Source organism: Sander lucioperca, chromosome 14, assembly GCF_008315115.2.
Source record: "Sander lucioperca isolate FBNREF2018 chromosome 14, SLUC_FBN_1.2, whole genome shotgun sequence".
Taxonomy (NCBI): Eukaryota; Metazoa; Chordata; class Actinopteri; order Perciformes; family Percidae; genus Sander; species Sander lucioperca.
In genome coordinates this window covers 5181136-5203150 of record NC_050186.1, presented here as the reverse complement: position 1 = coordinate 5203150, position 22015 = coordinate 5181136, and the positions used below count along the sequence as shown (strand labels likewise).

The 22015-nt window shown below is 39.7% G+C and overlaps 1 protein-coding gene across 5 annotated transcripts in view; it reads left to right on the top strand.

Moving 5' to 3' along the window:
- Positions 1 to 79: 79 nt before the first annotated feature.
- Positions 80 to 22015, top strand: part of nup214 (nucleoporin 214) — a 35731-nt gene continuing 13795 nt past the window's right edge. For 2 of the 5 annotated variants that reach the window (XM_031317579.2, XM_031317577.2), the window contains exons 1-32: positions 80 to 282; positions 1096 to 1288; positions 1416 to 1570; positions 2183 to 2381; positions 2475 to 2545; positions 2659 to 2722; positions 2897 to 3000; positions 3685 to 3791; positions 3940 to 4006; positions 4492 to 4615; positions 7525 to 7683; positions 8408 to 8840; positions 8949 to 9079; positions 9214 to 9302; positions 10118 to 10201; positions 11139 to 11288; positions 12325 to 12483; positions 12587 to 12690; positions 12780 to 12959; positions 13363 to 13451; positions 13544 to 13627; positions 14119 to 14409; positions 14567 to 14734; positions 15149 to 15260; positions 16660 to 16723; positions 17568 to 17637; positions 17773 to 17857; positions 18394 to 18446; positions 18542 to 20059; positions 21005 to 21072; positions 21198 to 21375; positions 21545 to 21697. In XM_031317579.2, coding sequence (XP_031173439.1) covers positions 241 to 282; positions 1096 to 1288; positions 1416 to 1570; positions 2183 to 2381; positions 2475 to 2545; positions 2659 to 2722; positions 2897 to 3000; positions 3685 to 3791; positions 3940 to 4006; positions 4492 to 4615; positions 7525 to 7683; positions 8408 to 8840; positions 8949 to 9079; positions 9214 to 9302; positions 10118 to 10201; positions 11139 to 11288; positions 12325 to 12483; positions 12587 to 12690; positions 12780 to 12959; positions 13363 to 13451; positions 13544 to 13627; positions 14119 to 14409; positions 14567 to 14734; positions 15149 to 15260; positions 16660 to 16723; positions 17568 to 17637; positions 17773 to 17857; positions 18394 to 18446; positions 18542 to 20059; positions 21005 to 21072; positions 21198 to 21375; positions 21545 to 21697 — 5548 coding nt within the window. In that variant the 5' untranslated portion in view covers positions 80 to 240. Of the gene's footprint in view, positions 283 to 1095; positions 1289 to 1415; positions 1571 to 2182; positions 2382 to 2474; positions 2546 to 2658; positions 2723 to 2896; positions 3001 to 3684; positions 3792 to 3939; positions 4007 to 4491; positions 4616 to 7524; positions 7684 to 8407; positions 8841 to 8948; positions 9080 to 9213; positions 9303 to 10117; positions 10202 to 11138; positions 11289 to 12324; positions 12484 to 12586; positions 12691 to 12779; positions 12960 to 13362; positions 13452 to 13543; positions 13628 to 14118; positions 14410 to 14566; positions 14735 to 15148; positions 15261 to 16656; positions 16724 to 17567; positions 17638 to 17772; positions 17858 to 18393; positions 18447 to 18541; positions 20060 to 21004; positions 21073 to 21197; positions 21376 to 21544; positions 21698 to 22015 lie in introns of all 5 variants that reach the window. The other 3 variants (XM_035991504.1, XM_031317578.2, XM_035991506.1) reach the window with 3 other exon arrangements.

Sequence of the window (22015 nt, the reverse complement as noted above, 5' to 3'; positions counted from 1 at the left end):
AGTTATTTAAATCTAAGTGTATCTAAGTATGTGGTGGTCTCAGGGTCTCATCCATAGCCTCAGGGTGCTCTGGCATCAATTTGTCATCCTACGTAGCTATGACGTTTTTATGGCAAAATCGCGCGGTGTGCTCCTGACAGACTAATGTGGCTCACCAGAAATTTGTCTCAGATACAAACAAGGAGGGTATAAACTAACACAACAGATCGCGTGGAAAAGCAACAGCCTTGGTGCTTTAAAATGAGTGACGATACAGACTCCCCTCCTGAGAGGGAAATGAAGGTATGCTGTTATCCACAAGTTGTGTTGACAGGTTAGCATGTGTGAGCTAATGTTTGCTAGCACTGTGTCAGTTCATCTTTAATGGTTCTGGCTAGCTTAGCTGGTCGGGTTTAAGTTTTTGCTTAGTTAACCCTAACCCATAAACATTTAAGTTACAGAGCCATATTGATAACTTATACAAAGATAGCAGTTAGAGACCTTGGTAAGAGTTAAAAAGTCTTGCAAGAAAAAGCTGTTCCAGCAACTTTTATCTTCTCAGTTTGTAGCCAGCTACTAAATGCTAGCACGGTAGCTATTAGCACATTAGCTAAAGCTACATCATTAAACGTTATGCTCACTGATAGTTGGATGTTAACTTGAGGTTATGTTAATAAACAACATCCTGTGTGTGAAATAAAGTCATTAAATACGTGTCACTTCAATACATTTGCTGGAACGTTACCAACGCAGCTTAGCATTGTTAGCTAACGTGACGTGACTGCACAGCATGTCGGCTATCAACCAAGGTTTTAACTTTCATTTTGAGGCTTTACATAACTTGTGTTGGTAACAACTAGTCAAGGTTAGTAGACAGATACTTCTTTAAAAGGCAAGTATGCCGCTTTATGTTACTCGCAGTTAAAAAAAAAAAAGGGGCCTGTTAGATTATAATGGTGCGCACATGTCTAGCATTATTGACAATATTCTTGTTTTTCTTCCTAAAAGGAGGTACGGTTTAGTTAAGTTTGCAGTTATTGAACTGGAACCATATATGTTTACCACCCATAACTGCTCACCCTGAAGTAACAAGCAGTGCTTGTTTTTCTTTTTCAGGACTTTCAGTTTCGTCAGATGAAGAAAACAAGAGTCTTTGACCCTGCTGAAGATTTGCCCAAAGAAAGAACTAGTCTGCTTACCATCTCAAACAAATTTGGTTTAACTTTTGTCGGACTCCACAAAACATTCAAAGTTTACCTAACTCAAGACATTCTGTCTGATAAATTTGATGGTAACGCCAACGAAATAGGTATGAATATGACCATACAGGTTTTAATTTTAATATGTATCCAATCAGTTTTGCACAACATTGTCATCATTTTTTTTTGTCCATTCGTGTCTCTTACGTTTCCCTCTAATTTTCCACTTGGATCTAGTCGAGGGGACAGCAGCATTGGCGGAGGTTAATGTGGATCTGGCTCTGCACCACTTGGCTCTCAGTTGTGATGAACTTACCTTATCAGTATGTGGCATGACTGAGGAGGCGGGTTTGTCCCTCACATTCTATGATGTCCGCACCTTCATGAACAAGGTGACTACTTTAGTCTGTATTTAATGTACCAGTGTATTAGAAATACATCACGCTTATTTCAGGTTTTGCTGGTTTGTCTCAGGATCACCACAGTCCTCCAGTAAATACTTGCCCAATGCAGATAACTTAATGAAATAAACAATTTAAACAAAGAAATTACTGATCTTTTCTTATAAAAATGTTGTGCACATTTTAAACTTTTTTTAAGCTAACATTGTTATTCAGAGCTATCCAGTGTGAGCAGCAGCAGACTTGCAGATGCCCCTAATATAAAGAAAACCCAGACATGCATCAGTTATTTTCAATCAAATTATCATTTTTAATTTAATTTACCATAAAGTCTCCAAATAATTCTACCTTTTTTATTTTTATATACCTTTTAATAAATACAGTTTGTAAACCTCTACTGCATGGGAATAGTCTGTATGCAACGAACAGTCAAATTATTATTGGAAGATAGTACATAATGAAATAATTTCATGGAAATTAAATCAATTTACACTTTCACAAATTTCAGTTCAAATGTGATTGCTTCTCATGCCCAGATATGTAGCTATTAGTTTATGCATTTGAGTTGTTGAGATTTTTTTACTTTTCTTTATGCCCTTTCAGGCAAGACCACAGAAGCTACCTTTTGCATCACTGCTGCCAGCAGTACCCCCTGGCAGTTTAGTGCAAGACTTGAAGTGGAATCCTGTACAGGCATCCATGTTGGCTGTCTGTCTGTCTGACGGCTGTATGATGATTTTGGATGTTACTGACAGTGTCAAAGTGCAGGCCGAGCTACCTGCTTCAAATGGCATCACGTGTCGTGAGTGAAACTCTGCGCATAATAGTTGAGTTCACTTGTCTTCTATATCTCTATTGTGGCTCAATTTTAGTTAATGTACTCCGTTTCCCACAGTTTGCTGGAGTCCAAAAGGAAAACAAGTTGCTGCAGGAAAAATGAATTCCACAGTCAGTCAGTATACACCAGTAAGTGAACCGAATTCACCGTAATTAAAAAATAAAACACATATTGCTCCCTCAGAGCTGCAGCATCCGATGACTGACAAGATGAATAACTGATTTTCTCCTCGGTTGAAAAGGCACTAGAAGAAAAGAAAGTTATCCCATGTCCAAACTTCTACACCTCTGACGAACCTGTCAAAGGTAAGGCGGATCCTGTACCGATTAAATTGAATGAGATGTGTTGTACGCCATATACTGAGCTGGACTATTAATGACATATGAGACAAAATATCACATTCTAATTTAGTTTTACTTTCATAACTGTGTGTAAATCCCATCTGCAGCTAATGCCTCTCTTTCCGTTGTCTCTCACAGTTCTGGATGTGCTGTGGCTGAGAACCTTTGTGTTTGCAGTGGTATATGCTGCTGCAGATGGCTCCCTTGAGACTCCTCCTGAGCTAGTGTTGATCTCCCTTCCTGTGAGTATGCCCTACATCCATAGTCCACTGAATTCACCTATTCACATTTGGATTATTGTCATCTTGCACCCCTCCCATCTTCAATGCTGTCTTACCCATCGCCTCAGTAGATAAATATGACCATATATTTATTTTTAAATTCACATGAATCTTACATGTTTTTTTTGAAGCTATGTTCTCCACATGGCCACAACAAGGCGAAGAAACAAATTGTAGCATTTGATCCTCTGCCAGATTACATATTGTAGCTTTTAAGGCCACACGTTTTATGGTGTTACCATAATTTTTTGAAGTGGCTCTGTAGTTACATAGAGGCTCCTACTGCAGCTCCCATGCACCTCCTTATGTATTGTTATTTGAGTAGAATGCTTCATGTAACTGACCACTAAGCCATACAGTATAAGGCTTTTGTTGTTGGTTCCATAGAGCTACTGAGGTCACAACTTGTCACACATCTCCTTGTTCATGCATCAACTGTCACTTAATATGAAAATTTAAATTGCAGCCGGGCAGCATGTACTTCTCAGTTTTTCTTGTGGCATTCTTTTTCTGGTAAAATTATAAATTATTAACCAGCTACAATATGCTTCCACCACACAGAATTTTAATCAGTTGTTCCATCTTGTTAATGTACCATAACCAAATGTGTTAAATTGTGATTTGTTTTTGTTTGTTGTTTTGTAGAAGAAGGATGAGAATGTGGACATAAAGTATTTGAACTTTAGTGAATCAGTGTACGGAAGCTGCACTGAACGACAACACCACTACTTTCTTAGCCATGTAGAAGACTGGTAAGAATGATCACGATTTACAGGCATGGATGGTATAGGATGCATCCAAAAGCATTATAACTGTGTTTATAATTTCAAACTCAAGTTTGGTGTAAATTGATCAAATTGGTGTAATGTTTTTCTTTGCCTCACTGTTTATTTAATCCAGGGACCTTGTGTTTGCGGCATCAGCAGCTTCCATTGAAGTCAGCGTCATAGCCGCCAGAGAGGACAAGGTACAAAATCAAGTGAAAAGCTGAAGATGTTATCGAAATAATTTAAATGAATTTCAAAGTTTGACTTTAAATGACACTGTCTTGAATGAAGATAGAAATGAAAGGTGTCTCTCACGATGATTGATTTCCATTTAAATTCCAGGAGAGAAGTAAACTATAAGATCGATATAGTAAAGTACCAGGGACAGTTACATAGCTGTTCTACCTAATGCCAAATTCACTGCAGTTAGGCCAGTTTGTGGATATGCTGAAGTTTTTCAATTACCGTATTAGATCTCCGCTGCAAATAAATAATGTTATCTTGGGTCTTTAGTGCTGAATTAGACTTGGTTTGATCTATGCTACAACTGATTACATGAAGAAGAAAACTTTTTATCTATTCTGATCTTTTCATTGAGCTTTAATTTGCAGTTTGAACGCTTACTGTATGGTGTGAGGAAATGTCTGTAGCCTGTGATGACCACGACTGATTGTTGTCCTTGTAGATCTGGGAGCTTTGGATCCTGGAAGATGCAAGTAGGGCTGAGCTTCCAGTGACCGAGACAAATGACGACACTCTGCCCCTTGGCTTAGCCATAGACTACACCAGCCAGCAGGAGATCTACATCAGTAAGTGGAATTTGGCTTTCTGTGTACTTCCTCTCTTCTTCTGTCTGACCACTGATTTCACCACATCTACACAATACGACTACACTTACCATAATATTTGTTGTTAAATTCTCTTCAGCAAAGGGGGCCCTCAAAGATGGTTATCAGTTGGCCTATTAACACCAACTTGGAGCCCAGTAAAGTCTTTTTATCACTTTTCAAAAAACAATAACAAAGTTAGGCTTTAATTTACTATTAAAATTAATATTATTTTTTATTTTATTTTTTATCGAAGGTCAAATGCTGTTTATCACAAATGTGTTGTTTAATCAGTCTTGTTGTGGTGTGATAATTATTATATTCAAGTTCTGCCGGAACCCCTGTAAAAAAAAAATTTGGCTTAATGCTGACCCCAGTGTGTGTGTGTGTGTGTCTTTATTTATAGAAAATATATATAAAGCTGAGGTAGATTTCTACTCAAGTAGGACAGTGTTTTCAAATCATTGAGCAGGACTGGTTTATGGCAATGTTGGATTTATGCATCAGTGAGGTGAACCTTGATATGACATGTATTTAATTCATGTCCTAAACAGCCACTACCATCTGTTTTTTTTTTTGTTTTTTTTAATTTGTGACCAGTTTCTGAATTTAATTTTCAGAAAATGTACTATATCCCAATATTTTGTATGATCGCTATCACAATATAAAATCACATAGACGGTAATAGAATATGTTTTCAACCATATTCTCTGCCATAATCAAGCTAAAATCACAACATTTCCTACTTTTAATAGTCAAAATATGTTAAATCTGATCTCTCCCAACTGCAATTGCCATCTGCGGTGAAGCTGACGGAATGCACTTCGGTGTAGCGAGAATTAAACCAGTTTAGGCAGGTTTGTACACCATCTGCCACCAGCGATACCGCCCACCCCAATAAGCCTGTTTTAATAAACATGCTTAGAGTATTTCGTACTGTAGGGGTAAGACATATGTTTAACTTTTTTAAGAAAAACTTTAAAGTACTGAGGCTTTCACCGTTTGTCTTCTCAGATTCCTGCAAACTAATGATTCCTGTGGTATTAGATTGGCATATTTAAGAATTGAGGGGTCTCTATTAAAGTTAACTTTAATTTCATAATAGTTGGTGTTATCTCTTGAACTGCATTCCGTTGTCTTTGTTTTAAGATGCTAAACACTCCCTTAATATTTAGATGAAGCTGAAATTTGCCAGGTTTCTTTGTGCATACAGCATCCACTGCAGTGCTCTTTTGCAGCATGTGCAAAGAATAGTGATAAGCTACCGTCTCAGTACACGATTTTATCTTAAATGGCCTAGTCTGCCAGACATTCACGTAGAGCTGCTGTTACTGTCTAGTCACATCTCTCCCCCCTCACTCAAGAACTTCCTCCCCAGCAAGAAAAAACCTGCAATTTGAACAACATTTTGACATGATTTTAGTCTGATCAAAACCTTTATCCGAAATGAGACATCGGATAGGGAAAGCGAAGGGAGAGTAACAAGACTCATCTGTGTAGAAAAAAAAATGCGCTCATTAAAATGGCTCACACAAGCTAGAGGACCACAACAAACACCAAAGCCCAGACAATCCTGTTGCAGAATGCTGATGAGGTTTACCGTGTGCCTCTCCCTTCTGTTCACTCTCTTCCATCTGTTTTGCTTCTCGCTATCTTTCAACCATAGTTTCATAACTGAGATTAAACTAAACATTAGATGCTGTATTTTAGTTTTTGTTCTCTGCATTGTGTACAAATTTTGTGGAGAACTTAGATCACTTTATTTCTTGAAACATAATACTTGCAATTTTCAAGTTTGCTTGAATATGTATTTGTATATTAAATATGTAAATGTATTTTTGTGTGTGGTTGTATGTGTCTGTAATAGATATAGCATTGTATTTATGCAGGCAATAAAATACTAATATACTTTAATAATTTCAAAAGCAGACATGCAGTGCGTGGAATGAATAAACAGTAAATGCAAATAATATGATAATAGTCCAGAGATGAGTCAGTGGTAATTAATCAAACACTGACATGTACTTAGAAAGAGCAGTTAGTGCTGTCATCCGCTGGTGACAGTGAAAGTTATACTTGAGGAATAGTTTTAGATATGAGAAAGCTGTAGAGAAAACAAAGTGTTCAGTGTACTTTTTTTTGACGTATCTGAAATCACTAGTATTACCTCTGACCTGTGCATCTTTAATTTGGGAATTGTGAATACTCGGTTTCATCGTTTAAATGTTGGTTTAGACTGGCTTTGCCTGTTTTTGTCTGCAGCCCACAGCACATTGCATGATTGTGGAGAGTGCAGGAAAGTGGGTGTGAAGAGCAGGAAAGAGTAACTCTGTTTGGGGGTTTGCCAAGAACAAGAATGCGGTGGATTGTGTTTTACCAAATGAGGTGTTTTAGGAGAGTTTCTGTACACGACTACAGTGTGCCTTTTTGAACTGAATGCTGGCTACTAATTTTAACCACAGGGGGGCAGAATGAGCCAAGGTCAATGAGATTAGTACATCATAACACTTGCTGTTAATCATCTTCCTGTTGCAGTGGTGTGAGTTGGAAGCACAAAGCTGTGAAGAATGCTAAATAATTTTTTACAAAAGTCTGTTACTGCGCAATGTACAGTAGGTTGCACATGCACGTGGCTCTCAGTTATTAGACTCTATACAAAACTGCAAGAGAGCTACGGATTCTTCCTGGCTCTCTGATCTGTGGAAGGTTACAAAATGTGTCCGAGGGAGACGAAATGGAATCTGTGCATGTGTGAGTAAGTTTTGCCTGGAGAGTAATGTGTTTCATATGTTTTGTGAAATTATAGTAAACATTTTTTTTACTACACATCATGAAGACTACAGTATTTCTCTTTCTGAATGTCTGTATCCCATCTTTTCTCCCTTTCAAAGCTGATGAGAAGACCTTGCCCCCAGCGCCCACAATGCTGATGCTCTCCACGGAGGGATTACTATGCCCATTTGCTCTGCTCAACGTTAATCCTGGGGTTAAGCAACTGGTCTCAGCCCCCACTGCCCTCGCCTTGGATGGGGAGAGACAACCCAAGCCAGGTGAGGGAGCCAGTGAACTCAACAGATATTTTCGTATAAAATGTTGAGAGGGCTGCACAATTATTCATAATCACACATTTCAGTGATACATTTCCTCAAGTAATGCTCATCTAATGCAGTGATACCAAAGTGTGTGCAAGTGATTTCCATTTCCTAATGCCATCATAGGCTGTTGACATATCATCTGACATGTCACCCATTTGTTTCTAAAGAGTTTAATCTCACCGCTCAGTTTAACAGGCAGAGAGACCTGTCAATCAAGCTAACAGCATGTCCAAATATATCCCTTATCAAGCTTATCTTAATGTCACACTAAAGCAAAATGTTATTCATTAATGCTGACAATCGTTTTCTTTAGTTTTTTCTGTTGCTAGAATGTTTTTTTTTTTATCTAATCATTTCTTGTTTTCAGTCGTTTTTTACTCTATATTCACTAACTATGTATTAAATGAGACAAGTTGTTTTGGTCATGCAGGGATCTTTGACTAGACTGAAGTGCTTACTTTTTATGAAGCTAGTAAACCAGCGTTTTTACACAGCCAAACTCCTCGAGGCTCAGAAACTTGTGCACAAACTCCTTTGAAGTCTTACAGAAATAACCATAAAGAAATGTGGATTTAATTTTCTCTCTGAGGCTTCTAGAATTAGCAACCTTTGCGTATAGACACAACTTGCCCAACATGTGATGAGATTAAATGAAAGCAAATTTATTTTCTGTTTACAGGTTCCTTGGCAGCCCAACCACCCAAAATTGCTGCCTCCTTCCCATCTGTCCCAGCAACATTCACAAACCTTGGTCTTACTTCAGCGGCTGCTTCTACTCCTTCAGCCCCTGCTGCAGCTTCCTCCGCTGCCCCGTTCAGCATGGTTCCCACAGCTCCTGTTTCGTCGGCATCGTCAAGCTTCAGTTTCTCAGTGCCAACTACGTGCTCCACCTCTGCACCAGCTTTCTCCCTGGAGGTGTCCACACCTTTTGGCTCAGGGTCCTCAGGCTTCTCCTTTGTCAAACCTCCCTCTGACACCCCCTCAGCACCTTCAGCGTTTTCTTTCACCCCTTCCATCAAAACATCAGGAGTGGCAGCTCCAGTTCCAGCTCCAACACCCCAGAGCATTGCTACTGCCTCTCAACCAACAGTGAAACTTAATCTAAATGAGAGGTAAATCATTATTTTTGACCTATCATTTATTACGGTATTCCAACTGAAACGTTGAGGTTTTTCTACATACGTACAAATACTTAGAAAATCTGTCTGCTGTTTCCCAAGGTTTTCAGCACTGGAGACCGCAGCACCACAATCTTTCCCCTTTAATCCCTTGCTGCCCAAAACCGTTGCCTCCAATTCCAGTAGTTTGACCACCCCTCCACTCTCAGCCACTAAGCCACCAGCTGTGTTGAGTAAGCCTGCCTCAGTTCCTTCACTTTTATACTTAGCACAAGTGTGTCATTCTTATTTGTTTTTGTTTTATTCAAGAATTCTTAAGTGTACATGACTTAGGTCATGATTTATAATATTGTTGGTTGTGTCTCAGCTCCAGTGCGTCCAGTTCAAACCAGCACACCACCCACAGTCGTCCAGAAACCTGCTCCTGCTGCCCAAGGCCGTCTCCAAACTCCACAGGTCCTGCCTGTTTATTATGAAGGAGTTTCTCTGTTCATATATTAACTAGACCTCTTTTAGTAGTAGTTGATATTTTGTTAAAAATTGTGTCAAAAGATAAACCTATCCACCATAGGACACACTGAAGTCACACAGCCTCCACTCATTGTTATTGGATAAGAGTTAGACCACAATTATTGTTTAAATGGATTAGTACAATCACAAGAAAACTGTCGAATTAGCGACATTCTACCTCACTGCATTAAGAAACAATGTGTCACCTGTGAAAAAAACACATTCAGTCCCTAATTAATCTAGTAAACATCCAGTCCACTAGAGTAAAAGTAAAGAGTGCGTACATAAACCAACAGTAACTTAGACTGTTATATTAGCAACACATTGCCTCAAACAGCTAGTATAATGGCTACCTTAAGCAGTAAACTGATTGCAGTTAATTAACAAATCACTACTAAACAATTAAAAACAGCTATGAAAAAAAAACAGTACCTATTTATAATACTTCAACAATGGCTTTAGGGGAGTAGAGATATGTAACATTTGTGCTAACAGATCTGACAAAATGGTGGATACATTGATATAGAATGGGTGGATGTAACAATGTCAGTTGAACTGCAACTGCTATGGAACTGTGCTAGTAGCTGTTGCTACTAGCAACAGAATGTTCAACTGAAACTAACTGTTAGTGAAGAAAAGTGTTATTAGATACCAGAAATCTTTCTTATTTTTGCTCAAACGTATTTTGGTTGTGTGTGTTTTTGTTGTTTCATACTGATTTAACTGTAGGTTTTGATGTACTTAATCACTTCTTGATGCAGGCAGCTGTTAGTGTGAAGGCCCTGGAGAAACAGCTACAGCAAAAGAAAGACTCTGATCCCATTATGGCTGGTATATTAGAGGAGGTGAGACATATCATCCTGTACACACTGGAGTACCATGTACCACTTTGGTGAACTTAAAAAAAAAAAGTGAGACCCTCATGGCCCAAATCATATGAGGGGAACATACTAGCATAATGCTAGCTACTTACTGTTAGCTAACTGTACTAGGTTAGCTAACTGACAGAACTGATGTTAGCTTGCTATATATATGACTGGTTCAGATTGTAGTGAAAAAAAAGAGATAATGGAATGTGCTGTACATATCTGTTCTGACATGTGATCAAAATGCTGTTTAATAATGATGTAAACTAGGTAGACTACATTTCACAAAACAATATAGCTACTTCAAACATTAGCTATGCTAATGGACTCAGACTAAATGCCCCAGTTACGTCGGTTAGGTTAGCTTAATTAGATATTTCCAGCTTACTCTTAACTGCATAAATACTACTAACTCTGAAACGCACATAAAGCAACGTTATGGCTATATTTAGAAACGATTGCCACTAAAGTTAAATATATAATTTGGCCTCCCTAAAAGTTTTTTTTTTAAGTGATGTGATGCTACGCTTACTTCTGTTTACATATTGAACTGACTGATTAGTTTCTTAAAAACTAATTTTCACATTTATATATATTGTAAATAAATTCATATTATACATACATACATACATACATACATACATACATACATACATACACGTCTTTATTAGCCAAGACATTTCTTAACTTTAATAGTACAAACCAATTTAGTAAATCACTAGAAATCACTAGAAACGTGCTACTGTAGTACTAACAACTTAGGAAGAACTTAACATAAAAATTTAGTAAAGAATAGTTGGTGCGACTCGGTTCTGGTCATGATTAAGATAACGCGTCATTTATTGTACACCAAGTGTTGAAATGTTTCCTCAAATTGTTTAGTTCATAACTAAACATGTCTTTGTCCTGTCATCAGATTGCACACTTCCAGAAGGAGTTAGATGACCTCAAGGCACGAAGCACAAGAGCTGACTTCAAGGTTGGCACAAATGAGGAGATGAAGGAGTTGAGGAAGGAGTCAGAGGACCTCCATATTTTCACCTTGGAGATCAAGGAAACAACAGAGGTAAGACCACGGTTGGAAAACCAAAACATGTTCAGATATTTTTTGGGCTAACCCAAATCCTTGTTCGCTAAATCACACTCGCCAGCTAAATCCTACCCCCAACAGCTGCCTCCTACTCAGAATGCAATGATCTTAGAATAACACCCACTGCCATAAGTTTGCAGTAGTAAACTTAAGCCCCAGCATGTATACCATCTTCCCCTTTTGTGGCTGGGGGAGACGATGCATAACATTTGGGTATTATCATAAATTAGCACATCACCCCAACCCTCATCCACCTTCACTGGCTCCCAATTAAGTCCTGCATCAAATATAAAATCCTCCTTCTCACCTATAAATCCCTCCATGCCCTGGCCACACAGTACCTCTCCGACCTCCTCCATCCTTACACCCCACCCCGAAACCTACGGTCCTCAGACCCTGGCCTGCTCTCCATTCCCCACACCAGACTCTGTACCTTCGGAGACAGAGCCTTTGTTGTTGTAGCCCCATCCCTCTGGAACACCCTCACTGCTGATATCTCAAATGCTACATCCCTGGACATTTAAAAAAAAAAAAAACTCCTGAAACACCACCTGTTCACCACAGCCTACAACCTCCCTTAGCTTAGCCACAGTAATTCTGTAAAGTGTCCTTGGGTTTCATGAAAGGCGCTATATATTAACGAGAACATTTTGAAAGTGTGTAGCCTATTTTTTTTTTTTCTCCTCTCCCTTTTTAACTTCTGATGTTGAAAAGTGCACCACACATATTTTGTACAGGCCTAAATATTCTATTCTTCAAAGTATGTATTGACTTGTATGACTTGTCTATAGTTTATATACTATATACAACCATTTTAGTCTTATTGGTATTTCCCAAAAACAAAATTAGGAGAACCGGCAGCATTCCAGAGAATCACCTTCACTTAACTACAACAACTACATTGTCATTGAATTTTATTTTTTTTTAGTTTAATAGTTGTGTACTCCTTGTTGAATAAAGGTGATTGTTGCATGGAAATCCTCTTCCAACCTGTTTTTTTCTTTTTTCACAGTCTCTCCATGGGGACATTGGTACACTGAAGACCACCTTACTGGAGGGTTTTGCTGGGGCAGAAGAAGCCAAGGCTCAGAGTGAGCTGAGCAGAGACAGAAATTACAGACAGCTACTGTACAAAAAACCTCTGGACCCCCGCAGCGAGGAACAGCTCAAGGTGAAATGTTTGCCTCAATGGGTACCTTTTGTAAAACTTTTAAATAAGTCACCTACACACTCATAGCATTTTGTCTATTTTATTGAAATATTTCCTTATTTAGGAGATTCGCAGGCTTTACCAGTATGTAATGTTTGCTGTGGAAGATGTAAATGACGTACTGGATGTGGAATGGGAGAAACACCTGGAGAGGAAGAAAAAGCAGAAGTAAGCACAAAATACCAGCTATTTAAGTATTTGTTACTGAAAAGATTTGGGGTTTGGTATAATTGGTTATGAAATAATTATGTTCACAGACACATGGTCGTGCCAGGGCGTGAGGGACTATTTACTACACTGGCCAACAACCTGTACATTATCAACCAGCAGAAGAACAGACTGGACCAGTTTATTAAGCAACTCACTTCACTGCGCCTCTACAACAACACTACCACTCCAACTATACACTGCAGTTCTGCTACAGCAACAACTGCTGGGTAGGAGCTGGCAAACAACAAGGAGAGGGGTGGAGGAATGTTAAAATCTCAAGGATAAATAAGTCTTGCATTTTGTAGATTTTGAGTTTGTTGTGTGAGAGGAGACGACGGAGTAGGTTCAGAAATCAGAGACTTCATATTTTAAGTTAACCTTGAAATTCTAAGTTTTTGAATAATAAAAACTGAATAAAGTCAACTTCAAAGGTTATTTGTTTTCGTAACTGGATGGCATGATGGCTAACAATATAATCACCATAGTCCATGAATAACATAGATTGCCGTTTGAAAGCCTTTACAGGATATTAGCATTCATTTCTAATTATGAGCATCAGTACACTGCAAATAGCTCTTAGAAAATGTGTTATTTGCAACTTAAGCAACTTTTATCCATGTTTTATGACAGCTTGGAAAGCGAGCTTGAGAGTTTAAGGGATGCACTCCTGAAAGCCAGACTGGACCCCTCCCCTCCTAAGACCAAACCCAAATCTCCAGGTATTAATCTTTATATATTTAAAATTAGAATAATAAAGGATATAATTTTTCTTAATTGCAACATACACTAACTGTAAATGTTTCTCCCGCAGTCAAGATATCACCAGTGAAACAGTCCCAGCTGCGTAACTTTCTCTCAAAGGGGCAGATGCCTCCTGTCCGCTCAACTGCACCAGGTACACATATCCTGCTCAAACTAATTTTAAAAAGGGTTACACTTTCTCCACATATCTGGTGGTTTGTGTAAATTTGGTTTACTGACTAGAAATTTGTGTTTGCATGAAAGTTTACAAATTTAGTAATAACTCTCAAATGGACTCCGATAACAGTCAAACAAAGAAAAGGTCTATTTAAACAAGTACATGTTGGGAAGAATAGTCACTTGAATAGGGTTGTTGAACAAGAGTAAAGATGTAACCTGTAAAATCATCAAGCCTCTCCAGTGCATTTAAAAGAGGATACATGAAATCTAAGACCTGGTTTTGAGTTCATAATAATGTCATCAGAACTGGAAATGCCTTGTCAAAATTCAGCATTTGTGGAGCTCTATGTCAATGAGATTCATGTTGATTTTTTTATGTTGACAACAGTGTTTAAAAATATTACAATAATGCAGCTATATCACAGTTTTTGGTGATTTAGATGTTCTTCATTTATTCTCTTCCAGCCAACCTGTCTCGCTCAGCCTTCCTTTCACCTAAATACTACGAGGACTTGGATGATGTAAGCTCTACGTCCTCCCTGTCCCTGGAGCCCCACCCAGCTGACTTGGAGGAGGAGGAACTGCAGCCAGAACCCCTTCCTGTCATTCCTCCAGCATTGTCCACCCCCCGCCATCCCACAGTTGTGAGGACCCCCTCTATCCTGCCAGGCTTCGGGGCCATTCAGTCCACCCCCTTAACAAAAATGAACTCAGTACAGGGCATGGGGTTTGGACTCAGCCCTATTGCCAGCCCTGGTGAGTAAATCACATCAACTGTTGTTATAGAGTTGTTTGGCATTCAAAGCCATGAGAAGACTGCTTTTAAATGTCACATGTAACACAGAGTACAGCTGCTAAACACTAGTAGACATGCTTTGTTTAATAAATGTTGCTCACTGTATTGATATTTCAGTTCCAACCAATAAGATCAACCTCAGCGGGGCTGAAAGCACTGCTCTTGCCACAAAGACAGTAAAACATGGAGCCCCACCAACTGAGAGGAGCATCCCTGTCACCATCCCGGCCCAGCAAGCTGCAGCCAATGCCGCTGTACGCAGGCAGATGGCCAATCAGAAGACAGGTAAGAAGAACATGACTTTGACTGCGATTGAAAATAATTATTTATTTGTTTATTTTTAAATGGTAGATGTATTAAGTCGTTATGGGCAACTGTGTGTGTGTGAAGCTGTTTGTATGATATTGTATTGCTATGCCCACTGTAATTCACCAGGGGGAGACACAGACTTCCAGACCAAATAATGTGAGCCTGGTAGCTTTATATCCCAGCACAGTGTGTGCCATATCAGAGAATCACTTAAAAAACTACAAACGTTTGAGTATAATTTTAAACCAGGCTTAAATCACCATGGAAACACTAAATTCATTTAAATACACCTCTTCTGTTTTTTGTTTTTTTAATATAAACATTGTTTGTGGGTTTATGTGCCCATCTCTGTGTGTGAATTGCTTACATATGCATTTCTGTGTGTTCCAGCTGTCGTCAGTACTTCCTTGACAGAGTCCACTTTGAAGACTGTTCCTCAGGTGGTCAATGTCCAGGAGCTCAAGGACAAAGGGCCTTCAATGCAGGTTTCCAATATCATCAGGTAAAAACCAAAAATGGTATAGATTTATTTTAAATGATGTCATGAAATGTCCTAAAGTAAGTGACAATTAGTTTCTAGTGTAAAGGTAGTGGAGGTTTTGGGCCAAGAATAAAAAGGAGTAACGTCAGACTGTATATTGTATCAGGTTCTGTCAGCTAGCTATCTTTGGATGAACTTAAATCTAGAGGTTACTGAAACTGGATTACAATATGTAACTTTAATTTGGTTCAGAAAACGCGTATGTGGCGAACACAGTATGCATCCGACTTTAGCTACATCACTCATTTTTCTTTAATTAATTAATACATTTGTTTGCCTTTACATCTTTCTTAAATGTAGTATACCATACCATACTGCAGAAATGTTTGTAGTTTGTATCTACATCATGGCAGATAAAGTTAATTAGGATTTTGCATTATATAATATGTATGGCGTTAGTTTCTGCCTCTATCTACGTGGATCTATTTTGGATACAGTGAGTAGTAGTAGTCTGTCACTATTAGTCCTTGAGGGGTCCAGTGTTTGTTTTGAGTGTGTCTCCCCGGCATAGATGTATCAGGTCACTGACTCCACCTAACCTTAGCCAATCTCTGCCCACGACTGGCAGATGCCAGCAGTCTTTGAGGACTAGAGAATAGAGCCAAAACAAAACAGTGTGAATACTTAGACTGCCACGTATGCGCAATGCCTAATTGTCTCTTTTCATACCATTATCCTCTTCAATTCCCTTTCGTCTTTCATTTGGCTCTTTGTTTACTCCACAATTCACCCTCTCTTGTTTTGCCCCTTCCGGTCTCCTACACCTTACTCTTTCTGCCTCACTGGGCTGTGCTCCACTTTTGTGCTTGATATTTCATCAGGCTATCCCTCCTTGAGGCTTTTCCCAAATAAAGCCTGCTCACAATAACAAACAAGGAAAGCAAGGCATTGTGAGAGTAAGATGAAGTGTGTGATTCCACACTAACATACCCTTTATCTCGCAGTACAGTAATGGTTCAGGCTTTTCTTCAAATAATTCCCAGCTCGATATATTTTGTCTTACCAGAACAAAATCGTCAAATAATTAAAAACATTTTTTTTTAAACTATATTTATGTGTATACATATAGTTTATTATTATTTTTTATTATTATTTGACGAATTTTATTCATTAAAAAAAAAAATGTGTATGTATGTATGTATGTATGTATGTATGTATATATTTTCCCAAGAATAATATTACTTTTTTGTCAAGCCCTACACAAAGGAAATATTTGGTAGCAGAAACCAGGTTTTTGGTTGTGCATACCTCATTTTATTAAACATGAATACCTAATTTCACTAAATTTCAAGGTGTTTTATAATAATAAAAAAAATAAATACACTTGAACACTCTCTTCTCCTTCTGCTCTCTTTCCCAGCTCATCGGTACCAGATCCAGCAGCTCCGGTCTTTGCAACAGTTTCTTCCAACCAGGCCAAACGAGTGAGTAATATATTTATCCATCACTCACCAAGCTGTCATTCATTTTGTCATGTGTTTGTACACCCACACAGCTACATAACTATCATTGAAGTGACACGTTCTTTAAATAGTCTGTAAAATACATCTCGACTGGCTCGCAAGTAAAATATGTTTTACAGGATTGATCAAATCTTGATGAAGCTTATGAAAATAATATCAGCAACAATATCCCCATACAGCAATATCAGTATGGGGATATTATGTTTTGCTCATATCAACCACCTCTACCGCATATGCTTAAAAAATACCAGATCTGATTCTCAGATATTCAGATTATGAGAAATATGAGATTATTGACTTGACAACCTGTAGTGGTTGAGATTTCCAAGTTGAACTGCATGGTGCAGCCACACATAAATGTCTTCAATGTATTTTTATCCATTTACATGCTGTTACTTGAATACGCAAATTCAGTGTTAGTATCCCTCTAACTGCAACTTTAAAGAACATTAAACTTGTGAGAATTCACAGATTGATGACAGTTTTGCCTGTGAAGACAGACCATTAACTGCATGGGTGAGAAATGTCCCAGCTCCCTCCCATGTCGATGTTAAAAATTGCAGTTAGGTGAAGGGGAACTACTCACACAAATCTTCGCCACTGTTCAGGCCCAAGTTCAATGTAACCTTAATGGGAATGACCCACACAGATCTCAACTAAATGTGTGCACATGCACACTTGCCTTTTTCTCTACATTAGGATACGATTGCAGTTTACAGCCTGCACTGTAACATGTCGCCTTTGCATTAAGGTTTTGCAGAATTAAGCTCTGATAGCCAATGTCTGTTTAAAACTGTCTGTGCAGAACCCTACCCAAGGTATGCAGAAGATGTCTGCTGAAAGTACAACCACCCCACAGACAAGCTTTGTGTTTGGTAAGCACACTACATAAGTTTCCTCTTACCTATTGCCCAGATTTGGTCATAAACCAAATTGCAGTAAAGAACATTGCCTATGATTCTTGACCATAGGTGTGCATTTGATTGACTTCATAAACTTCTGTCTTTCAGGTCAATCATCCAAACCGGATGTTTCAGTGGCTCCAGCTAGCTCAGCAGAGCAAAACACCAGCAAAGGTTTCTCCTTCGCATCAGGGTGATTCAACTTATGAAAATTAAGGAAGCATTCTGAAATAAAAAGAACGCTTAACATGTTGTTTATTATATGTGCATGATTTTATTTATCGTAAAGACAAAGAGAAATAAAAAAAAAACATAACAAACAGAACATTTTTCATTTCAAATATTTTGAGTATTCAAATATCAAAATCAGTCTCTTTTCTCTTCCTGTAAACGGTTGAAATATTGATGACTCATCCTGCACTTGGGGGTGCAACTTATTTATCCAATCAAATGTAATTTGGGGCAACCAACTAACATCTTCCATCATATAAAACTGCTAGACCGTCAGCTTGTGGGTGGAAGTAGCTATTGGAGCAGTATAATGGGTTGTGTACTTTTCCAAAAGAGTGTTAAGGTTAATTTATTAATTTCTCCCTCTGCCCCTGACTCCTTATCAAACCACACAGGTAATCAAATCCCTAAATAATATTCCGCCCACATTTGTGACATTACAGGAGCTAAAGATGTTCTCACTGTTAGTTCATTGTTAACTTAAATTTTCTTTTGCAGGTCCACAGGCTTCAGTTTTGGTTCTGTTACACAGGGAGCTGGAATCTCACAAGGTAAAAACAATACAGCAACTTGGTATAGTTGTTGGATGATGTCAAATGTATACGCCACAACATTTTCAGTGTTTTCCCCCCTTATGTCTCTCCAGTGAAGGATGTGAATAAATTCTCCTTCGGTGGAAATGGCAAGATGATGTTTGGCCAGACTGGAGAGGAGCCATTCTCCCTCACCCCAAAGTCCACCTCCCCTGCTCTTGGCACTGGGTCTCCCACCCTGCCTCCCTACCCGTCAGCTGACAAACCCGCCTCTACCACAACTGCCTCCAGGATGGAGCCTCCACCCCTTAAGACAATTGGAGGAGAAACTCTGGGTTGTTTCTCTGGACTACGTGTGGGCCACGGAGAAGAAGCGAAAGATTCATCCGCAAAAGCAGCTGCTGGCTCATTTACCTCTGGAGAAACTGGACTTGGTATGGGCAAGGGTGCAGCACAGTTTAGCTTTGTTGCAGGTCCCCAAAAGTCTGCAGATGATTCTACAGGAGCAGACTTGTCCAAGGGGGCAGCGTCAGGCAGTTTGTTCAAGCCTCCTGAACCGAACCCCAAGCCGGCCTTCTCTGTTACCCAGTCTAGCTCAACTGCCTCAGCTTCACCTACGTCTTTCGGTAGTCTTCTTGCAGCTTCTTCAGACGCCTCACAGGAACCAAAGGTTTCCCCACAGCCTTCAGAACCCACACCACCCCCTGATAAAGAACCTAGTACTGGACCAGCTGTAGTGAGCACCCTTGTAGTACCTGAGCCCGCAGCGGATGCAGCCGACACAGAAACAGCAACAGCAGCAGCTGCAGTTACAGCACCAACACCCCCACTTCCTTTGGCCACAACGGCCCCTACCCCAGACCCTCCCTCCTCCATCACCGCACCAACTGAAGCAATCCCTCCAAGTACAGCCAGTGCAGCTGCCACAGTTGATGCCACCCCAGACAGCACCACCACCACTCCTCTGCCTACTTCCGCTGCTGCTGTAGCTCCCGTCTCCCAGGTAGCTCCACCAGCGTTCCAGGTGCCCAGTTCTGACAAACCAGGTTCCATTTTTACTCAACCTGCCCCTACAATAACAGACAGCAGTTCCCTTGGACTTACACCCATTATCAGCACAGTTGCTGCTGCAGCCACCACTACCACCCCTGCTGCTGTTAACAGTACAACTACAACTGATGCTAGCACTGTGTTTGGACAACCCGCTGCACCTCCAGCTTCCTCGGCCCCTACAGCCCCAGCATCCACAGGATTTGGCTCAACAGCGTTTGGTACATCAACTGGAACAGTTTTTGGCAAATCTGTGTTTGGCCAGGTGAGTGGCTTTGGCCAGCCTGCCAGCAACACGGAAACATCCGGTGGCTTTTCTTTTTGCCAATCAGCATTTGGAGCAAGTTCTAACAGCGCGACTACTGGAGGAGTTCTGTTTGGTGCTGCTACTGCTACCAATGCCAGTTCCTTCTCCTTTGGCACGAGCAGTGCCAACACAGCCAGCAGCACTGGCTCAGGGCTGTTTGGACAAACCACAACACCAGCATTTGGCCAGAGCTCTGGATTTGGCCAAGCGCCTGTGTTTGGGAGTAACACCACCACATCCTCATCTACAGGGTTCAGCTTTGGACAGCCCTCAGGTGAGTTTGAGTATGCACTTGATTTCTTACTGCTCTCATTAGTAAAATATGGTTAGCGTTTGTGGCTAGTGGTTTTATTTATTTCCGCTGAGTATTGAAACAAAATATTCTGTGGAATGCAATAGAAGTATAGCTATTGAAGCAAATGTTTTGTAAAAATGTGAGATATCCCGACTCCTGATCAAGTTTATTTAGCCCTGATCCCGATCAGATACCTTTTAACATTGGGTATTTGCCAATACAGAGTCCAATGAGTCTGATATTTATATTTACTTAAATGTTTTAAAATATGTATCTAATACATTGAAATAACAGCTGTAGCTACTAAATTTGGCACATCTTCGGAATCCTGTGGCTATTTATAAATTAGAAAAATGACACCAGGCTTTCAAAGTAATTGGGTATACAAGATTCTCAATTTCAAACCAGTCAACTGTGAAAACAAGCCAGCCAGATACTTTATTGTCACTCAAAGTGATGTTATATTTACTATCAGAACTACACAGCCACAATTAGGTAAGTCATGTCTGACAATATTTAAGCTAACGTCAGACAACTCCTTATTTGTATTGTATGTTAAGGGCAGTGGGCAATAATAAAGGCTGTGTAAACATAACTCATTTAGCTGACAAGACACCCAATTGTGTCTGTAGTACCGTATACTGTGTGCCTGAATGGGTTGGAGGTGTGACAATGGCTGTGAGATTTTGGCTGGTGTGGCAGTCTAAGTAAAGAGGGTGGCATGAGGGGAGTTGTCCCATGAAGATTCTTCAAATTCCCAACACAGTATGGGAATGTCTGTGTATCTGTGGACAGCTGATGGTAATGCATCAGCTCAGCAGTTAGACGCAGTTTGTCACACCTGTCGACAGATTTTAAATGGGGTCTGAGTTTCCAGAATTGGTTCATTCTGTTTTATGACACTTTCTTGTCTTCTAATTACAGCTTTTGGCTGCTCTTCTGCCACCCCTGTGTTTGGCCAACAAGCTAGCAGCGGAAGTGTATTTGGACAGGTATCACCCACTGATTTCTTTTTTTAATTGATTGATAGAGCAACCAATGAATAGTATAGTCTTAAAATACAATTAAAAAATCCCATTCTTTTGGATACATTGTATAAGTAACATTTCTCTCCAAGCAGCAGCCATCATCTGGTGGGACTCTGTTTGGCTCAAATTCAGCCAATACAGCAGGCTCAGCTGCTGGTGGAGGGTTCTTCTCTGGCCTTGGAGGCAAACCAAGCGAAGATGCTGCCAACAAGAACCCATTTGGCACCAGTGTCTCCACCGGAGGGTTTGGGCAGCCTGCTCAGACAGGTAGGCTGTCGCAATCTGTACAAAAAAATTAAGATTGCCGATTTATTTATTTTTTTTTAATCAAACTTTTGGTCACATATTTTTGAGTGAGTGTTAGACTTTTACCATAAACAAACCTCAATTTTACAGTTGTTGAAAAGATACATATATCTGCCTATTTCTCCTCTAGGTGCCAACACTCTGTTTGGGAGTAGCGGTGCCAAGACCTTTGGATTTGGACAGTCGTCCTTTGGTGAGCAGAAACCTAGTGGGACCTTCAGCACCGGTGCAGGGAGTGTCGCATCCCAGGGATTTGGCTCCTTCTCTTCTCCAGCAAAATCAGGTACAGCTTTCCCCATATTGCTTTTAATTATAATAGTACTGTGGTTCTTCAGTCCTTACTGTGTCACCCTTAAGATGCTCTCATCCACTCTGTGAAAGTGATGCCTGCTTGTACTTTACAGTTAACATTTTATCAGATAATTTATAGTGCTGACATTTTCAGACCAGACTTCTTTCCATGTGATGTTCATACATCTTTAGGTTAGGGATTCATTTTCTTAATTAGAATTGAGCAAAAGGCCTAGCAAATGTAAATATTGATGATATTTTTTTATAATTCCTTGCTTACACATAGTCACCTGATAGGGGCTTGTATTAG